Source organism: Camarhynchus parvulus, chromosome 8 (genome assembly GCF_901933205.1).
Source record: "Camarhynchus parvulus chromosome 8, STF_HiC, whole genome shotgun sequence".
NCBI lineage: Eukaryota > Metazoa > Chordata > Aves > Passeriformes > Thraupidae > Camarhynchus > Camarhynchus parvulus.
This window is the reverse complement of record NC_044578.1, coordinates 27729201-27746956: the sequence shown is the minus strand read 5'-3', so window position 1 is coordinate 27746956 and position 17756 is coordinate 27729201. Positions and strand designations below refer to the sequence as shown.

The window sequence follows — 17756 nt, the reverse complement described above, 5'->3', positions numbered from 1 at the left end:
AAACCCTTTTCGATCACTTACAATATCCACGTCTGATGTGCTAATAATTATTCTTTATTTTTAGGCAAGGACCCAAACTAAAATTACATCTCACCATCCAAGTTATTTGAAAAAAGCTGCCAGATTTAGGCTATAAAAATCCCAATGATCTCATGCTTTTCATCATATGTACTGGAGGAAAAAAAGAAGGGGAAAAAAAAGTGAAGGCGTTTTTATAGGTCACCCAGGCAAAGGGGTTAGTTTTACTTCTGAGGAAAGGGGGAAGAGAGACTTCAGGTGGAGAAAAGAGCAGAGAGGAGCTTTTGGAAGGATGCAAATGAGAGAGGAGGCAGGATGGGAAATATATGCTAATCCCCCGAAGTATAATTGAATAGTGAGCAATCACCAGCAGACAAAAACACTCTTTCAGGAGAGGAAAAAAATAATAATCCATTGCTTTGTGTTTGCAACCAGGATGATGATTTGATTTTATTTATTTGGAGGCTCTGGGGAGGAGGGTGAGCTCCCACTGGGGCCACCACACCTGCGAGATTTGGGGCTGGGCAGAGCTGGGCTCAGCCCCCATCTGAGCAGAGAACACACCCTCGCCTCCAGCTGAGGACCTGCACCTTTAGATCTCTTCCTCCAGGGGTCAAAAGAAGGAAAAAAGCCCCAAGAATCATCTCATTTTAAAGGATTCCCTGCTCTTTGGGACCATGAGGAATAAAGAACAAGTGATGCTCGACAACGCTGCCCACACAAAGTCAACACTGAATTTGGGTGCTATCCCACTCTGCAGCAGCCAGTGTGGCCCCTGTGCCTGTGCATTGCTGGGCTCCCATCCCTATCATTCCATGTCATCCCATCCCATCCCCATCATCATCCCATCCCATCCAACCCCATCCCATCCCCATCATCATCCCATCCCCATCCCATTATCATCCTATCGCATCCCACCTCATCCCATCCCATCCCCATCCCATCCCATCCCCATCCCATCCCCATCCTCATCCTATCCCATTCCATCCATCCCATCCCATCCCATCCCATCCCCATCCCCATCATCACCCCATCCCCATCCCCATCATCACTCCATCCCATCTCATCCCATCCCACCCCATCATCATCCCATCCATCATCATCCCATCCCAGCCCCAGCTCTCAGCCATAAGGAACAGCACACAGAACTCAGGCCACACTGCAAAGAGCTTCACATCAGAGACTCCCAGCAAAGTCTGAACCCCAAATTATCAGACTGACCCTCGATTCACCCCTCCCTGACTCCAAACTGAGCCCCCCTCAAGCATTCCCCTCTGCTGAAACTCACACAAACTGTCCCAGCAAAGGGTGTGCTGGGTGGAGAGAAGCATAGGCTGAGACAGACTAATCTCAGCCCAAAATCTGGGGCAGGCAGGGTGCTGGCTGGCATGCAAATTAATATTTATAATTAAGTGGAAAGGCCCCTGAAGGCTTGCACTGCCACCTGACTCTAGGAGGGAGACTACTTCATAATTAATACACTGGTCAAACAGCTCATAGAAAGTGAGTTCCCTGATGAGCTCACCCCATTCCTGCCCTGTTTGGGGGTGAATCAATGGGGTGAATCCGTCCCTGCCCTCTCTGCAGGCAGCATCATGTGCAGCAGGACGTCCTCACAGTTCTTGGGTGCCAACCTGGCTCGAGGCAGGGCCAGCAGGGTCAGGTCACCTGCTCGGAGGATGGCACAGCACAGCACAGCCTTGGGGACACCAAGGGACAGGGACACCAGGGCCAAGTCCCACCCTTGGCACAGTTCAGAGCAGCGTCAAAGCCTCCACCACCTCCTTTTGCTCTTTCTAGGTTTCGGGGCTGTGACCCAGGTGGATTGAGCTGCTGCACAGCTCCTGCTCCTGCCCCTCCCAGCAGCTTGGAGAACTCTGCATGGGCACAAGTGACTCCCTGAGAGGTGTGATGAGGCCGAAGGACAAAATCTGCCTTTACCAGCCTTTGATCTGGGGGGTGAGATGATCCCCCAAGGCCACCCCTTCCTGGGGAAGCCCCCAGGATTTGGGGCATGACTGTCCTGGCCCCCATGGGTTGGCCAAACCCCACGTCTCCCTCCTTCCTCCATCCCCACACTGCCCCTCAGCAGACAGAGGATTTGGCAGGGTGAGAGGGCACTGATAAAAGTGCATTTGCACACACAGGACCTGGTGGAAAGCTAAAGCCACTGAGGGCAGACAGGAGAGCTGGCCCCACGGAGAAACAGAGAAGGGCTGATCACAGCAGGGCTGTGCCAAAGGAGGGGCAGGAGACCCCAGAGCACCCGCCTGTGTGAGCCCACCTTCTCACCGAGGATGAGGAGGGAACAACCCCTTTCCTCAGGCCATGCCCCCCCACACCATCTCCCAGAGGAGGGCACGTGGCAGTGCCAAGAAGGACAATGAGGGCATCCCCCAGAGCAGGGGCTCTGCCAGGGTGCCGGGGTGCAGCAGGAGCCCCCGGGGACCGGCAGCCACGTGGGAGGGGCTGACTCACTCTGCGGCTTCAGGGAACCAGTGGGGTGGGGAGGATGGAGCCGGGATCGCGTGAGCGGCACGCGGGACGGATGCTGCGTTGGGAGAAGGGGGTGCCTGGCTCCCCCAGAGCCAGAGCCACAGCTCTGCCTGCCCAGCTGGTGCCTCAGGTTGGAGCTTTTGTAGTTTTCAGATTCTGGGCCACTTTAGTGTGTGAATCTGGGCTTCATATGGTGAGCTCTCTGCACAGAGCAGGGAGACAAAACAATTCCTGCTCCAGCTGGGGACCAAGGACAAATGATCCAAATCTCAGGCCGAAAAATTGTAATTAGACAATTAACTCCAATATGCTAACAGACCAAAACTTACAAAAGTATAACACCCCGTGACTTGCTGTCCATTTTGTGGCCATTTTGGGTTGTGCTGCCCAAGGTGGATCTATTGAAGCCTCCTCATAAATCCCTGCTTTATTCTTCAGCTCTGTCTAGTCTCTGTTCTAGGTCAGCCTTCACAGGGCATCACAGGGATCTCCACCCCACCATGCACAGCAAGGGGAAGGCTTTTCCCTCCTCCCCAGCCTGTCCCCTGACCCAGCCAGGGAAGCTGTGCTGCCCTTTGTGCAAGGTGCTGGTCCCAGGGCCATGGCATATGGCACATGAATCATTCACCAAGCTGGGAGATTAATTATTCATCCAAACGAAAGACCAAACATTTTACTAATTGTCCTGAAAGGAAAGGGCTGGGAAAGGGGGCAGGCATCAGGTTGGATACTGTCAACATTCATTAAATAAAAAGAAGGAAAGAGGGGGGGGTAAGTCTTGTCTGGTGTGATCAAAGTATTGCTGGGGTTGGACCTGAGGTTGTCTCTTTGCTGGTTTATCCCTAGAGCACAGCACTCCTTGTAGGGGCTCAGGCTCCAACCACATCAGGATGCTGCACTTGTGCTCTGTTTCCACACTTGTTCTCCAAAGCTCATATCCATTCCCGCAAGTTTCCTTGCCTGGGCGTGCCCTGCACTCCCTGGGTCAGGGGAATGCAGGTGTGGGGCTGTGGGAAGAGCCTGTTCCCAGCCCAAGTGTGCTCCCACACCCGTGGGGCCAGCATCCCAAACCACCAGGGCAGGCAGCACCTCAATGTTCCCTGATGCAGCTGCTGCCAGCGCCTGGTCAAGGATCCCCTTCCATCTCTGGAACTCCAAGACTGAAAAGAGCATCCAAACCCACAGAACTGGGCTTGTGGAGGTGCACTAAATCCCTGAGGGCAAAACATCCCTGCCTCTCCCACGGGGGAGCTCAGGGGGAACTGTGAAAAGGGAACTTCCCAGGGCAATCATCTCAAAACCCAGACAGCATCAAAACCAGCAGAAAAGCCAAGCTGCCCTCCTCATCCCTGGGCTCACCTTGCAGCCTTGGAATGCTTCCATCCTGCTTCCCACCAGCCACAGCAGGAAATCAGGGATGCACAAGCATGCACAGGATTTCCCTGGGAGCTCAGAGGGAGACACCAGGCTCACAGCTGCTGCCTGGGCTTTGGGACAGGACTTGGAGAGCCAGGCTTTCCTGCTCTGGCTTTGCTGAGGGCACGACAGGCAGTGCCAGCAATCCTTCACTCCTGCCTTCCCTTGGCCACGCTCCACCCCACAAAACCCTTCAATGAAAACCACCGTGCCCAAGGGCTTCACAAAAGGCACCCAGGTGCAGAGGGTTGTTAAACCCTCCCAAAAACCCTGGCAGTAGATCTTCCTTTTAGTGACCCTGGGGTTTTGATCCAGCTTTTACAGCGGCTTCTTCCCCAGCTCCCGAGCAGAACAACTTCACAAGGGCCTTTTGATTCACATTTGGGTTTTTTTTTCACCCATTGTGAGCAGCGTTCCCCCACCCCTTCACCTCTCACGTGTTATTGTATTGCTGCTATTAAAAAAAAAAAAAAAAGCCAATGGTGCTTTGATAATGCTCAGGCACTGGAGTGTGTGAAGCACACACCCACCTAGATATTTGCAGAGGGAGTTTAACCCTTCCTGTTCCATGTAGCAGGGGACAGGACAAAGCAGGCAGCTGTAGGGTCCTTGTGCTCTGTTCCCAATGGCATCCAGGGAGCTCATGCTCCAGCTGCTGGTGGCTGAAGCTCTTTCAGCCCCACTTTCTCAGAACCACCAATTAAGAGGTCACCAACCTTCCCCTGACCTGTCTGACCATTTCTGAGCCATTTTCCCTTTTGGTCCAGGTCACACTGCATCAAGAAGGTCCCAAATCCAGCCTCAGCACCCAGCTGGCTCTGGCTCTCACAGAGACAAGGTGAGCATCCCCAAACCCCAGGGGAAATGCAGATGTTCCCCTCGCTGGTTCTGCCTCAGAACGAGTAAAGATATTTTATGCACACTTTCATATAAAATTATTTTTAGCTGGAGGAGAACAGGCTGTTTTTTCAGGCAGCAATGATGATTTGGAAACCACAGGTTACAAAGAGAGCAGGTTTACAAATGCGACTATTAGTTCCCCAGTGGAAGCTTTAGCATCAGGGAGTTTTAGGTGGGTGTTGATTTCCACTGAGATGGAAAGAAAAAAAAAAATTGATTTATTGACAGAAGAAGCAAACACCAGTTGAACTCTAGTCAGTGCCATCCACTCCTGCACAAGGTCCCAGGAGGCCACTCATGGGAGAAATCCCTCATTAGGCTTATTTCCAGCAGGGAGAGGGTGAAGAAAATCCCACTGCTCACAGAAATCCCAGCATGTGTCTGTGACCATGATGCCACCTGCACCAAGGACCTCTCCCATCAAATACACAGCAAAAAATGATTTCACTTGCGCTGAGGACCTCTCCCATCAAATACACAGCAAAAAAAAAATTCCACCTGCACCAAGGACCTCCATCAGATACATAGCAAAAATTTATTCCACCTGAACTAAGGACCTCTCCCACCAGATATATGGCAAAAAGTGATTCCATCTGCACCAAGGACTTCTCCCATCAGACACATGGCCGGAAATTATTCCATCTGCACCAAGGACCTCTCCCATCAGATACATTGGCCGGAAATGATTCCACCTGCACCAAGGACCTCTCCCATCAGATACATGGCCGGAAATGATTCCACCTGCACCAAGGACCTCTCCCATCAGATACATGGCCGGAAATGATTCCACCTGCACCAAGGACCTCTCCCATCAGACACACAGCAAAAAAATTATTCTACCTGCATTAAGGACTTCTCCCATCAGACACAGGGCAAAAAATGATTCCACCAGCGCCGAGGACCTCTCCCATCAGATACACAGCAAAAAATAAGTCCAGAAAGGAGCAGTAACACCCTGTGTCACAGCTGGAGGGACGAGGGCCAGTGAGTGTGACGCTGGCTCCCTCTGGGTGGGATCCTGGGATGGGTCCTGCTCACATGGATGTTTTCTCGGGATGCACCAGCATCCAAACCCATAAGCACACCCTGAGGCAAGCACCACCCTGCACTTCCGATCACAGCATCCCCTCCACCACAGCCACAACCTTCCAGTAAGCCACAACACGATCCCCACGACCACCGAGTCTCCCCAGTCTCCATCCAGACACTTTTACATTCACCAGGTTGGAGCCGCAGAGGCGATCCCGAGGCTGCGCCGCCCGCCCGCCCTTTACGCAACCGGCACGGAGCGAGCCGCCAAGTGCAAACCTTCTCCCACAAGCTGTTTGCAAGGCATTTGCCAGCCAAGGATTATTTGCTGCAGGAATTTGCCAATAATTCAGCGGATTAAACAGGCTGAGAGTTTCCTGCATGGGAGGTGCAGCCATGGCACCGAGGAGCAGCAGATTTGGGAGCAGCAGATTTGGCAGCACTGCAGGGCAGAGGCAGGAGATGGACAGAGAGAAGGAGCCCCTGACCTGCTGCAGCTGATCCCAGTGACCCCAAAGCCAGCCCAGGGTGCAAATCCATGGGTTGCCTCCTCCACCCTCCAAGATATGACCGAATTTGCCCCAACAGGTCGGTGGGGCAAAGCCAGCCGGTGAAGGGGCATTCCTTGGGTTCCACTCTGCTGAGCCAACACCAGGACCCAGGGGGGGTATAAATGGTGGGGAAGCAGACACTGGAGAGCTGCACCCCGTGACTGGCAGTGCTGGGCGGGACACAGGCCCCTCCTGTCGGGCTGGGCAGCACGGAGCTGGCAGCCCTTCATGGGCAGTTGATTCCCTGGCACGGGGCCCGGCTCAGCCCAGCAGCGAGAGGAGCTGGCGAGGCTCTGCCAGTGAGTGATTGCTGAGCGCTGACTCAGCACCTGCTCGGGCACAGCAGCGAGCCCAGAGCCGCGGGGAGAGCAGGAACAGGGCCCTGGTGAAGCCTCCTCCCAGCCCAGGGCTGCCCCAGAGGATGCCCAGGTCAGGATGAAGGTGATGGGCATTTCCCAGCCCCCCGTCTGCTTCCTGCACACTCAGCCAGAAGCCCCTCTTGTTGCTACCAATGTGTGTCCCATGCTGTCCCCAGAGGTGTGAGCACCTGTCCCCAGGGATGTGAGCACCTTTGCCCGGCCCAGGAGCCACAGAACCCTCTCCGTGAGTCGCTCTGCAGATGTGGGAGAGCAGCAGCCTCCCATGTGAGGGCTGCACCTCCCACAGGCCGCCTGCTCGCTGCCCATCAGACACCCACCAGCACACCCTCCATCCTCAGCTGACGTGGTCCCACTCCCCAGCAAGGCCATCCAGGTCCCCACTGGACCAAGGGAGTGAGAATGTCCCCAGCCACGCTCTCCTCGAGCCTCCTGTGGTGCACAGTCCCACCACCAGGGACAAGCAGCACCCACCACCACACCCCAGCAGAAGCAGGCTCTGCATTCCCCCTCCTCCTCCTCCAAACACCCAGGCAGGTGTCACATCCCACATGGTGCCACCAAGAGTCAGGACTGTGCAGCAGGATGCTCTGTAGAGACCCCCTGGTCACCGTGCCTCAGTTTCCCAGCCAGCCCTGCAGCTGCTCTGCGCCCAGCAAAGCTCACAGAGCACTCAGACCCCCAGGCTCCATCTGTTTGTACAAACAGATGTTTGTACGCACCAAACCAGCTCCTCTGAGCGTGGATTTCCCATCAGCAGGCAAAAAGAAACACCCACAATCCAGGCACCACCTGCCCTGCACACAGAGAGAGGCCCAGGGGTCACCCTGGCTGGGCTTCTGCTCAAGCTGACTTCCAGTGCTAGCTAACACAGGCCAAATGCCCCTGCGTGTTTCTGTGTCACCAGGATAGCCCAGCACATGGCAAGCAGGACTCAGGTCTGGGCCATGTCCCTGCCAGGTGGCACCAGCAGTGACACGAGCAGCACACGTGAAGCTCTGTGCGCTGCCACCCCCAGCAGCATCACTCCTGCATGCTGGGGTGGTGAGCAGCGTCACCTGGGAGCGTGACCCTACCCCAGACCTCATTCCCAAACCTCCAGCACCAGGGCAAGCCTGGAAAGTGCTTGGGAAGGCAAGAGGAGAAGAGGTTTCCCCCCTCCCCAGGGAGGGTTCGACCAGAATCTCTCCCAGATCACATCCAGCTGCTTATCGGGTCATGCCACGACCTTGCCTTGTATTCAGGTGGGTGACAAGCCACCAAGTGAGGAAAGCTGGACGTGGTGGCCTCAGAGCCAGCCCTACAGCTTGTCCCACCATCAGTGTCCCCAGCAAAGCCAACACAGCACCTCCAGCACATCCTCCCCTCCCTCATCAGGACAACAAAACACAGCTGACAACAGCAAACCAGGGGCTCTCCCCATGTCCTGGAGCTCGTGTCCTGGCCAGGACAAGCCCCCAAGCCCAGGCCAGCCCAGCAGGGCCCCCCCACAGCACTCACCCACTGAGGACCACGATGAAGTCCATGACGTTCCAGCCGTTGCGCAGGTACGAGCCCTTGTGGAACACGAACCCCAGGGCCACGATCTTAATCCCAGCCTCGAAGCAGAAAATCCCAATGAAGTAGGGCTCTGTCTTCTCCTGCCAGGGTGAAACCAGGGAACCAGTGAGAGGGGGAGACTGAGCAAACAGCAGCAGGCATTTCACACTGACCCAACTCGTGTCCCATCCTACCTCCCCCAGACCCATCATCTCCTCTGGGAGCTTTCCCAGCCCTTCCTCAACCAGCAGCAACCTCAGGAATAAACAGAGGGTGGCTATGACATGCTCAGGTTGCCCACTCCTCCCCTACCCATTTTAAAGGGGTTAAAACCTTCCTGAACCCTTCCCATGGAGAAGGAATGCTACACCAGCCATCCTACACCTTTCCATGCTACACCAGCCCCAGGAAGGCTGGAGGAGCTAGTCCCAGAGGACACCTCCAGTCTGGCCGCCCCAAAATCAGAAGAAATTGCCTGGTAGGGTTGGATGGGTGCCCTTGGGCCAGCTCCCAGCCCAGCAGGGAGGGATGGACACGGGGTACTCACTAATCTCCGCGACATGGGCGTCTTGTCATCCTCGGGGAGGTGCTGCTCCAGGGCCAGCACGATGCAGTTGGCAATGATGGTGGCCAGGATCATGTACTCGAAGGGAGTGCAGGGGAGTTAAGGAGCACAGAAGAGCTGGGTGACACCCCCAACCCCACAGCCCACCCTTGGTTTCACCTGCCCAGCCACTGGAGCTACTTTCCCCACAGGAACATCCACGTGAAGCCCACCTTGGTGTTGTTTGGAAATGAGAGGAGTGAGAGCCCCCCCAAGATCTTCCTCCCTGCAGACCTGCTGGGCCTCACCACCTCCTCTCCAAGCTCACAGGACACCTTTGTTGGGATGAAAACTCCCATGGGAGACATGCTACTTGTGCAAGGAGCCCAGAAGGCGCACACAAGGTTTGGAGCAGGACCACCAGGCTGGGCTTTGCCTGGAAGAAGGTTTGGCTTGGTCCTTGGCAGGGTCAGGGGGGCTCTCCCTGGCATTCCAGGACTGGCATGCCCCTTTTTCCTTCTCTTTTCCTGCACCCACCAGCAGGAGATGGGGCTCAGAAAGGGGAGGTGTCACAAGGCATGGGCAGCCCTTGTCCTAAACACCCCCGTGGGATGCAGCACCTGCACAGCCTGAGGAGGATGGAGCCTCCCTTGCAAGTCCTGGAGCTCTGACCCAGATCAGCCCACCCTGTGCCCCTGCCAAGCACCCTGTGGGCAGCAGGATGAGCCCAGGTGGCACTGGGAGCTGCAGAGCACTTGGCTGAGCATTCACAGCTCTGACAGCACCTGGGTCTGAGCAGGGTGGAAACTCCCTGTGCAGATGTCCCAGCTCAGCCACACCCCAGCAGGACCCCAAGGGGCAGCAGCACCTTGTCAATAGGACCTGGCTGGACCCTTATGAGCAATCCTAAATCCTTCATTCACGTGTTGGACCCTTATGAGCAATCCTAAATCCTACATCCATGTCTAGGTCCTGGTTGGACCCTTATGAGCAATCCTAAATCCCACATCTAGGACCTGGGTGGACACTTATGAGCAATCCTAAATCCTACATCCATGTCTAGAACCTGGCTGGACCCTTATGAGCAATCCTAAATTCTACATCCACGTGTTGGACCCTTATGAGCAATCCTAAATCCCACATCCACATCTAGGACCTGGTTGGACCCTTATGAGCAATCCTAAATCCTACATCCACGTCTAAATCCTACATCCATCTGGTTGGAGCAATCCTAAATCCTTCATGAGCAATCCTAAATCCTTCATCCATGTCTAGGACCTGGTTGGACCCTTATGAGCAATCCTAAATCCTTCATCCACGTCTAGGACCTGGCTGGACCCTTATGAGCGATCCTAAATCCTTCATCCACGTCTAGGTCCTACACAGCCCTTCTCCAGGAGCCCCCCTGAGAAGCCGCAGCAGGGGCTGGTATCTGAGGAGCTGAGGAAGGAAAGGGCAGGCTGATGCCCAGGAAAACACCCCAAACTCAGCTTCCTCCTGCCTTTTGATTCATGGGATCGAGGCAGGGACACGGAGCTCTCTCCTGCCTGGCCCAGGGCCGAGCTCTGAGAACAAAGCACTTCCAAATGACAGGGTGGCCATATCTTTCCAACTTCCCATCCATCTTTCCCAATTCTCCACAATGAAAGCCCTGTTGTCCTCAATAACTGAATGTGGAGCGATGCACCCCTGATCCTGCTCCCTCCTTGCCAAAACAGCTCTATTACTGCCACCACTGGCACCAGCAGCCACCAGGGAGAGGACTGCCACCTTCCCCTGTGCAAAGGGGATGTGATCCCACCTGGGATGAAGGAATCATCCACACTCCACCAGCCTAATCTGGCCAAGCCCTTCCCCACCACACCAAAGCTTCTCCACACACAACACCCTCAGGCTGACGTGTTTCAGGCAAGGAGGTGTCCAACAGCTCTGGGAAAACGGGTGATTTTCTTTTCCAACCTCATCTTTTGGCCACTGACTACAGTGAAATGCTTTCAACCAGTGGCCCTGAGCCCACGGGCAAGAGAAGACCCCTCAGTGCCAACCATGAGCGTGGCAAAAGGGAAAGCATGGAGTGACCCCAGCCCAGAGAGGCTGGGCAGGCTGGCAAGGCAGGAGCAGGGATGGGCACAGAAACATCCCCAGAGAGAGAGCCAGGACAGGCAGCCAGGGAGAGCCCGTGGGAGCTGGGATGTGTTTAACACAGGCAGGAAGAGCCAGGAAAGAGACATCCAAGGCATTTAAAAAGCCACTCAGTGAAATTAATGATTGCTACGAGAGAGAGAGGCTGCAGAGCCAGCCAGGCACGGAGCAGGAGCTGCTCCCCGTGCTTGGGCAGGGGGGCCAGACTCCAAAAGTTCTCCTCTGAGGCTCCACACGAGTGAATATTTCCCTGCATGGCTCCAGCAAAGCCCTCTCCCTGCATCCCACCCCTGCTCCATCCACCGGCATTGGCCTGGCGCCACCAGCCTATCTGCGACCTTTTTGTGTCATTTTCCTGAAAGTCTGCGAGCAATTAGCACTGGCTGAAGAGACAAACAGCGTGTTAGTGGGGCGGGGCAGCAGCTCCCCAGGCACCAGGCACATTTGCCTAGATGAGAGGAGAAGTGTGGGAGCTGTGTGGGAGCGTCCGTCCGTCTGTCCGCCCCAGCATCCCGCACTGCTCCCCTGGGACAGGGAAAAACCCAACTGCAGCAGCGTGGGAGCCCTGCTCAGAAGGGCCTGGGGGGCTCAGGACCACCTGGCCACAACATCTGGTTGAGAGCAGGAGGGCAGTGCACGTCTGTCACACCCCTGCACAGGACCACGCTCCTGCTGCACCTCCAGCAAGGGGGTGAACAGAGATCACCAGGGCAAGGAATGAGCTGGAAGGGACATTAAAGACCATCTCGTTCCATCCTGTCATGGACAGGGATGCCTCCCACTAGGCCAGGGTGTTCAGGGTCCCGTCCAACGTGGCCAAGCCTGAAAGGGCAATCACACCCCAAAGCACCGACCTCAGCACGAGGTCACTGCCAAAAGTGACTCCCCAAGCCCCACTGGCCCAGTTTCTCCAGAAGAAACTGGAGAAATCCAGTTTCTCACACCCAGAGCTGTGTGAGACGTCAGCCCCATGGAAACCAGCCCCCATAGCTCCAGCTGTGCCAGGTTTTGAGTTCCAAGAGGAAAGGAACCTCCCAAGGGACAGCAGGAACATCTGGCTGAACTGAGGGATATTTTATACCCACTCTTTACTTCTGCCAAGCAAGCATCCTCCCAGTCAGGGCCACTAGACAACCCTCCATCAGTGCTTTGTTTTCTGCCACATCAGATGAGTAATTACAAAACCTCTCAGCCACCCAAAATGCAGAGTAGCCCTCCAGGCCAAGTAATGAGAGCCCATCTCCCTCCAGCCTTCTCCTCCTCCTCCTCTTCCGTCTGGCTGCTCCTGGAGGATCATTAGGGAGCCGATAAAAATAGGTTTTCTTATTGATTTATCTCCTTTACCCAATGCTCTCTCCCCTGCACCGTTGACTCGTTTCCTTAGCAACTGGGCTGATCCCTGTGCACGCCACACCTGCAGCTCCACGCTTCCCTCGGGATGCCTTTGAGGCAGGGACAGTGACCCCAGGCCATGGGGGCACCCCCTAGGCCACCTGGAGGAGGGATAACCCCATGCCTGGAGCTGGAGCTCCTTGGTGCGTCTGTCAGGAACATCTTCCAGCTGTGACCTTCCTCTTCACCTTCCCCGCCAGCCAGAAGCCCAAACCAGCCCACCCAGAACCCCCGCCTGGCTAAGGCAGGGGGTGAGCCCAGCTCCTGGCCCTGGAGGGGTTTATGGTGCTGGGTTTATGGTGCTGATGGGACACTGACAAATCTCCACAGGAGGCTGAGAACAAGATAAATCCCTCCCCGTATGCAGGCAAGGAGAGGAGCTATGGAGAGATCCCCTCCATCCCAGTCCCTTCTCCCCACTCCTGGGCAGGCAGGTGGGGAAGGAGCAGAGGAGCCAGAGGAGTGAGGCCTTGGGGAATTCTACCTTCCAGTGCCACCAAAAGAGCAGGAGCAACTTAAGCCCTGTCCACGCCTGCATCATCCAGGTTCCAACACCTCCTAGAAAGCCATGTCTCTATTTCCCACCTCTCCCCACACCTCCCTGGGGACTTCCCTGCTGCTCCAAGGGGCTTTCCCTGCCCCTCAGATGTCAATGAGAAAAAGTTCCTACACCTGTGGACTTCATCTTGCAGGTCCCAATCCCAGCACTGCTGCCTGTCCCACGCACACATGGCACGACAGGACCACAGATCCACATCTTCAGCATCCACCCTTAGGATGCCCCACTCCTCCTCCTCTCAGCCCCACACCCCAGCAGGAAAGAGAGCACCTTCTCTCCAAGGCTGTTTTCACAGAAACATGGAATGGGTTGGGTTGGAAGGGGCATTAAAGTCATCTCATTCCAACCCCCTGACACAGGCAGGGACACTTTCCACCAGACCAGACCTTCAACAATTCCAGGGAGTCCACCACCTCTCTGGGCAGGGGAGGTTTTTGGTTTCCAAGGAAAAAACCATAGTGCCAAGTAGAGCAAAGTCTGTGAGTGGCACTAATTCAACTCTGGGATTCCCCCTCCCCACGGCACCTCCCTGGCTTGTCCCTGAGGACACAAGGGATTTCCCTCCACAGAGTTGTGGCCCCTCCTGGCTCTCTGTATCCCTGTGTCCTGCCACAGAAAGCAACACCCAGACCCCAAATCCTCCCACTTGGAACACGAGCCAGCTGCTGTGTGCCTGCTTCACAGAGGCTCAGGGGAGTGTACTTGGCTTGTGCTTGTGTCCTGGAGCACCCAGCCTGCCTCAGCCCCACTGCAGGGACACAGGAGACGCAGGAGACCCCCCTCCCTCTCTGCAGTGCCAGCGTTTACAGCTCCAGAATGCAGTGGTGTGGTTTCCACCAAGGGTTAAAGCCAAGGCAGTGACAGCCAGGAGTCCAACAGGGCAGAGCTGCCCACACTGCTGCCTTTCCCTCCCTCCCTCCCTCCCATAGGGATGCAGGATGCAGGATGTGGGATGCCTGCCTGCCACGTGCAAACAGCTCCATGGAGAAGCGTCTCCTTCTCCCCCACCTCACCCTGGAAATCAAATCTCTCTCTCCTCTCCTCCTCCTTTTTTTTTTTTTTTTAAACAAAAAAGGACCACATCATGTGATTTTCCTGCCTTAACATCAGTTTTTTAACTTTGGTTGCCACAGCAACAGGATGCAACTTGGCATCACCATGACAACAGCTGCCTCTGTTTAAATTCACCATCTGACAGGCAGCCTCGCTCTCCCCGGCTGTCAAAAAGATGGACCTGCCATTACACCTACTCGCCCCTCCCAAAAAAAAACCCTTCTAAAATCTGATGAATGGAGGGCACAGAAAACAGCCTGGGAGCAGGGGGAGGGGGGGAAATGTTCTTGGGGAGGGCAAGGATGGAGCTGCCCAAGGATGGCACGACATGGCGCTGGCTCTTCCCTTGGGAAGGCGAGACCTGCTGGAATTTTGGCCGGGGAAAAGCCAAGGTGGAGGAGATGCTTGGCATGGGGGGCTGTGCCCACGCAGCACCAGGTCACAGGGACAGCAAAACAGCTCAGCCACTCATGCGTGTGCTTCCCACTGAGCAAAACCCCCCTGATGATGCTCTGAGGGCACTCCAGCTGCTCCAGGCCAGCCCAACACCAGTTCAGCCCCAAAGGGGATGAGATAGATGAAATCCCTCAGCACAGCAAACATGGACATCCTCTTCCCCTGCCACACTGGGGGTAGGTGCAGTGGACAGGCTGCAGGCAGATGGTGTCCTTGGGGACACAGCCAGAGCCACACAATGTCATCTGGCCTTCCTGGGGTGGGAGAGGGATCTTATCCAGGTCAAATGTGATTAAGCAGATGAGGAATGGAGCAGATATAGATGAGCTGCAGCCCATCTCGTATCCTAACTGAATTGGAGCCTTCCAGGCAGCCAAACAAATGAAATCAGGGTGAAAGGCCTGGCCATCAGCAGGAGGAGAGCAGGCAAGAGGACAAGGCTGCGTTTCCCAAGGAGAAGAGAAGGAGATGTTCCCTACAGCCAAAGCAGCAGCTGCCCCATGGTTTGGGCAGGACCAGGTTTAAAAGAGCAGCTCTAGTGGAGGTTTCCAGCGAGCTTTCCAGCAAGGAACTCGGCAAAGGCTTGCCTCCCATGGAGCTGCATCCCAATCCCAGTTGCTCGTATTTCTCCTCCTTCTCCTCCATGCATCATCCCTATTTACACTGGGAAGCCAAACTGCAGAGGCTGCTGGTTATAATTACACAGTTACCCAGCAGATATCCAGGCCTGAATCACCAGATATTTTTAGCCCTATTACCTAGTCAACCAGAGCTGGATGAAGAAGAGCCTCCACTCCGCCCCGAGCTCCTCTCCAGCCCCTTTGGCTTTCCTCGGTGCTGAGCCCACCCTGACCCACAGCACCAGGGCTGGCCCATCGCCCTCCCAGGGCCAGCAGCTCCCACTGACCATGGCCAAGATCCAGTGCTCTCCTTCCCAAAACTCCCTGGCCCAGGAGCGATGCCATGGGCTCCAGGCCAGGCAGCTGAGGTGCTCACATGGTTTTCCTGGCCCTACCAAAAGGCACTAGCTGCCTGTGCCAGGCTACAACTACAAGGATGGGAACAACGGGCCAGGGGGCCAGGCCAGCCTCACCAAACTCATCACCAAAAGGCCTTGCTCATTCCTAAGCCCTCAAAACTCCAGTGGTGCAGAGAAACCATCCAGGGTGGATAGGTTTTTCTGGGAAAGAGATGGCAGTGGGGCGGGGGACAGGCAGGAACACCGAGCTCCCGCGCCTGGAGCACGCCTGTTCCCAGCACTCACATGGGAATATGTCACTTACTTCTGAAAAAAAAAAACACAAAATGAGCCCATCTCCCTCATGCATTGCAAATTCCAGGGGAGAATAATGCTGGGGAGTTGTGCTCATGTGGTGGTGGTGGTGGTGGTGGTGGAGCTCCAGTCTCTAGGAGACAGCGGCTGCCTGGAGATGAGACATCACGCCGGCACGGGACCCCAGCCCACGCCGCAAGTGCCGGCCCAGTGGCAGCACCCCAGCTCCTTCTGGCTCCCAACAGAAGCTGGAGGGGCCAGAGCCCTCCCACAGCATGCTGGAAAAGCACATGAATAATTTGGCATATTCTGGAAAAGCAGGCAGCCGGCCTGGCCGCTGCCCTGCAGGGCTCTGCGCCGAGCCGCCACGGCCCCGCGCTCACCGCCAGCACTCCTGCAGCCACCCACCCCCTGGGCACTGCCAGGAGGGGCAGATCTGGGTATGCCAAGGGGAATTCAGCCCCTCCAAGCCAGCCCTTCACGCCCAGGTCACCCCTGGAGCCTGGAGCTGTCACGGCTCCCCAGGCAGGAGCGGTTCCTGCCTGGCAGAGGCTCGACCTGACGGAGCCGCGCAGGGACAATTCCCCTGCCATGCTCTGCATCCCTGGGCCTCACCAGAGGCTTTCCCCCGTGGTACCTGTTGCACCAAACCAAGGCATTGCTGCCTGGCACCAGGGAGAGCTCTCCCGTGCCCACCAGAGGAGCCAGGAACTCCACCAACAAGTTGGGAGGGAGAGAAAGCGGCAGCAGCAGGAGCTGCATGGAATTGCTGCTGCAGAGCACGGGGAGGCTCCCGCAGCCACAGCCCGGCCACGCTGAAGTTTTCAGGCTCAGCTCCTCCCTGGGGGCAAAGCGCTGGAGGTGTCTCAGGGGCAGCAGGCACTGAGGCCAGGCTGGTGTGGGGCTGAGGGCTGCGGTGCTGGGCAGCAGGCACAGGCAGGGTGGGAGGAGAGAGAGGCGCGTGGGGAGGGATGGAAGGATGGAGGAGCAGGGGAAGGAGTGGGAGAGATCTGCACCCTCCACCCTGCGCTAGGAGAGGGGTCCCTGGGATAAAATCGTGGCTCCCCGTGCCAGCTTCACCCAAAAAAAGGCCACGGGGCACAGCCAGAGGCTCCCAACACCCTTCCCTCTGCCGCAGGGAGGGGGCAGCCGGTTCCCAGAGCCACCGTGGGGGCCGGGGGCTGCAGGGCGAGGACGGCTGTGCCCCTGCCAGGCACACGCAGGAGGGACAGAGCCACCACCCAGCAGGGACTGGGGACCCACGGGGCTCCCAGGCACCCCAGGGCGGGGTGGGGTGACAAAACTCCACAAGACATCGAGGCACAGAGGAAAGGCCACCACCTCCCACCATCCCAAAGCACGCAGGGATCGCAGCACCCGTCCCTATCAGCACGGGCAGCTAATAAATCCAAGCCTCAGGAGGGGCTGGGGGACTCCGGGGAGGGGGGAAAAAGGGCTCAGCTCCTGTCAGGAGCAGGCAAGGAGCCGAGGACGGGAGGGGGAGCAGCAACAGGGCGAGCAGAGCATCCCCGGGGGCCGGGGCACCCCTCTGGGCACACCTTACCTGCCCGACAGTGCCACACACGCGTGTCCTGGGCAGCCCCCGAGGCAGATCCGGGCAGCCCAGCTCACCAGGGGCTGCAGAAAGGATATGGCCAGTCGATGAGCTTCTTGGCGTATTTCCTGACTATGTTCTCTTCCCCGAAGAGGAAGAGCGATCTGTTGACGGTGAAGCAGTTCTGCCGGACGGGGATGGGGTTGTACAGAGCCATAGTCCGGGCTCTCTGCGCTTTGGTTTGCTTGAAGGCTCCCGGGCTGCCTCCCGCAGGGGCAGCAGCTCCTTGCCGGCTCCGGTTCTGCTCGGAGCCCCCATCTCCGGAGCCCAGCCTGCCGGCCACTGCCTCCCCAAAGCGAGCCATCCTGCAAGGAAACACACAGGTGAGCCAAAGCAGCGGCACCGAGGCGGGGGGGGGGGGGGGGGGGGGGGGAAAGAAGAGGGAGGGGGTTTGCG

General features: G+C 56.6%; 1 protein-coding gene across 2 annotated transcripts in view; it reads right to left on the bottom strand.

Moving 5' to 3' along the window:
- CACNA1E (calcium voltage-gated channel subunit alpha1 E) overlaps window positions 1-17756 on the bottom strand; it is a 123553-nt gene that overhangs the window by 82458 nt on the left and 23339 nt on the right. For both annotated transcript variants that reach the window (XM_030953415.1, XM_030953416.1), the window contains exons 2-4: window positions 17399-17665; window positions 8874-8979; window positions 8288-8427 (exon numbers count right to left, since the gene is read on the bottom strand). In XM_030953415.1, the coding sequence (XP_030809275.1) occupies window positions 8288-8427; window positions 8874-8979; window positions 17399-17665 (513 nt within the window). The remainder of the gene's footprint in view (window positions 1-8287; window positions 8428-8873; window positions 8980-17398; window positions 17666-17756) is intronic.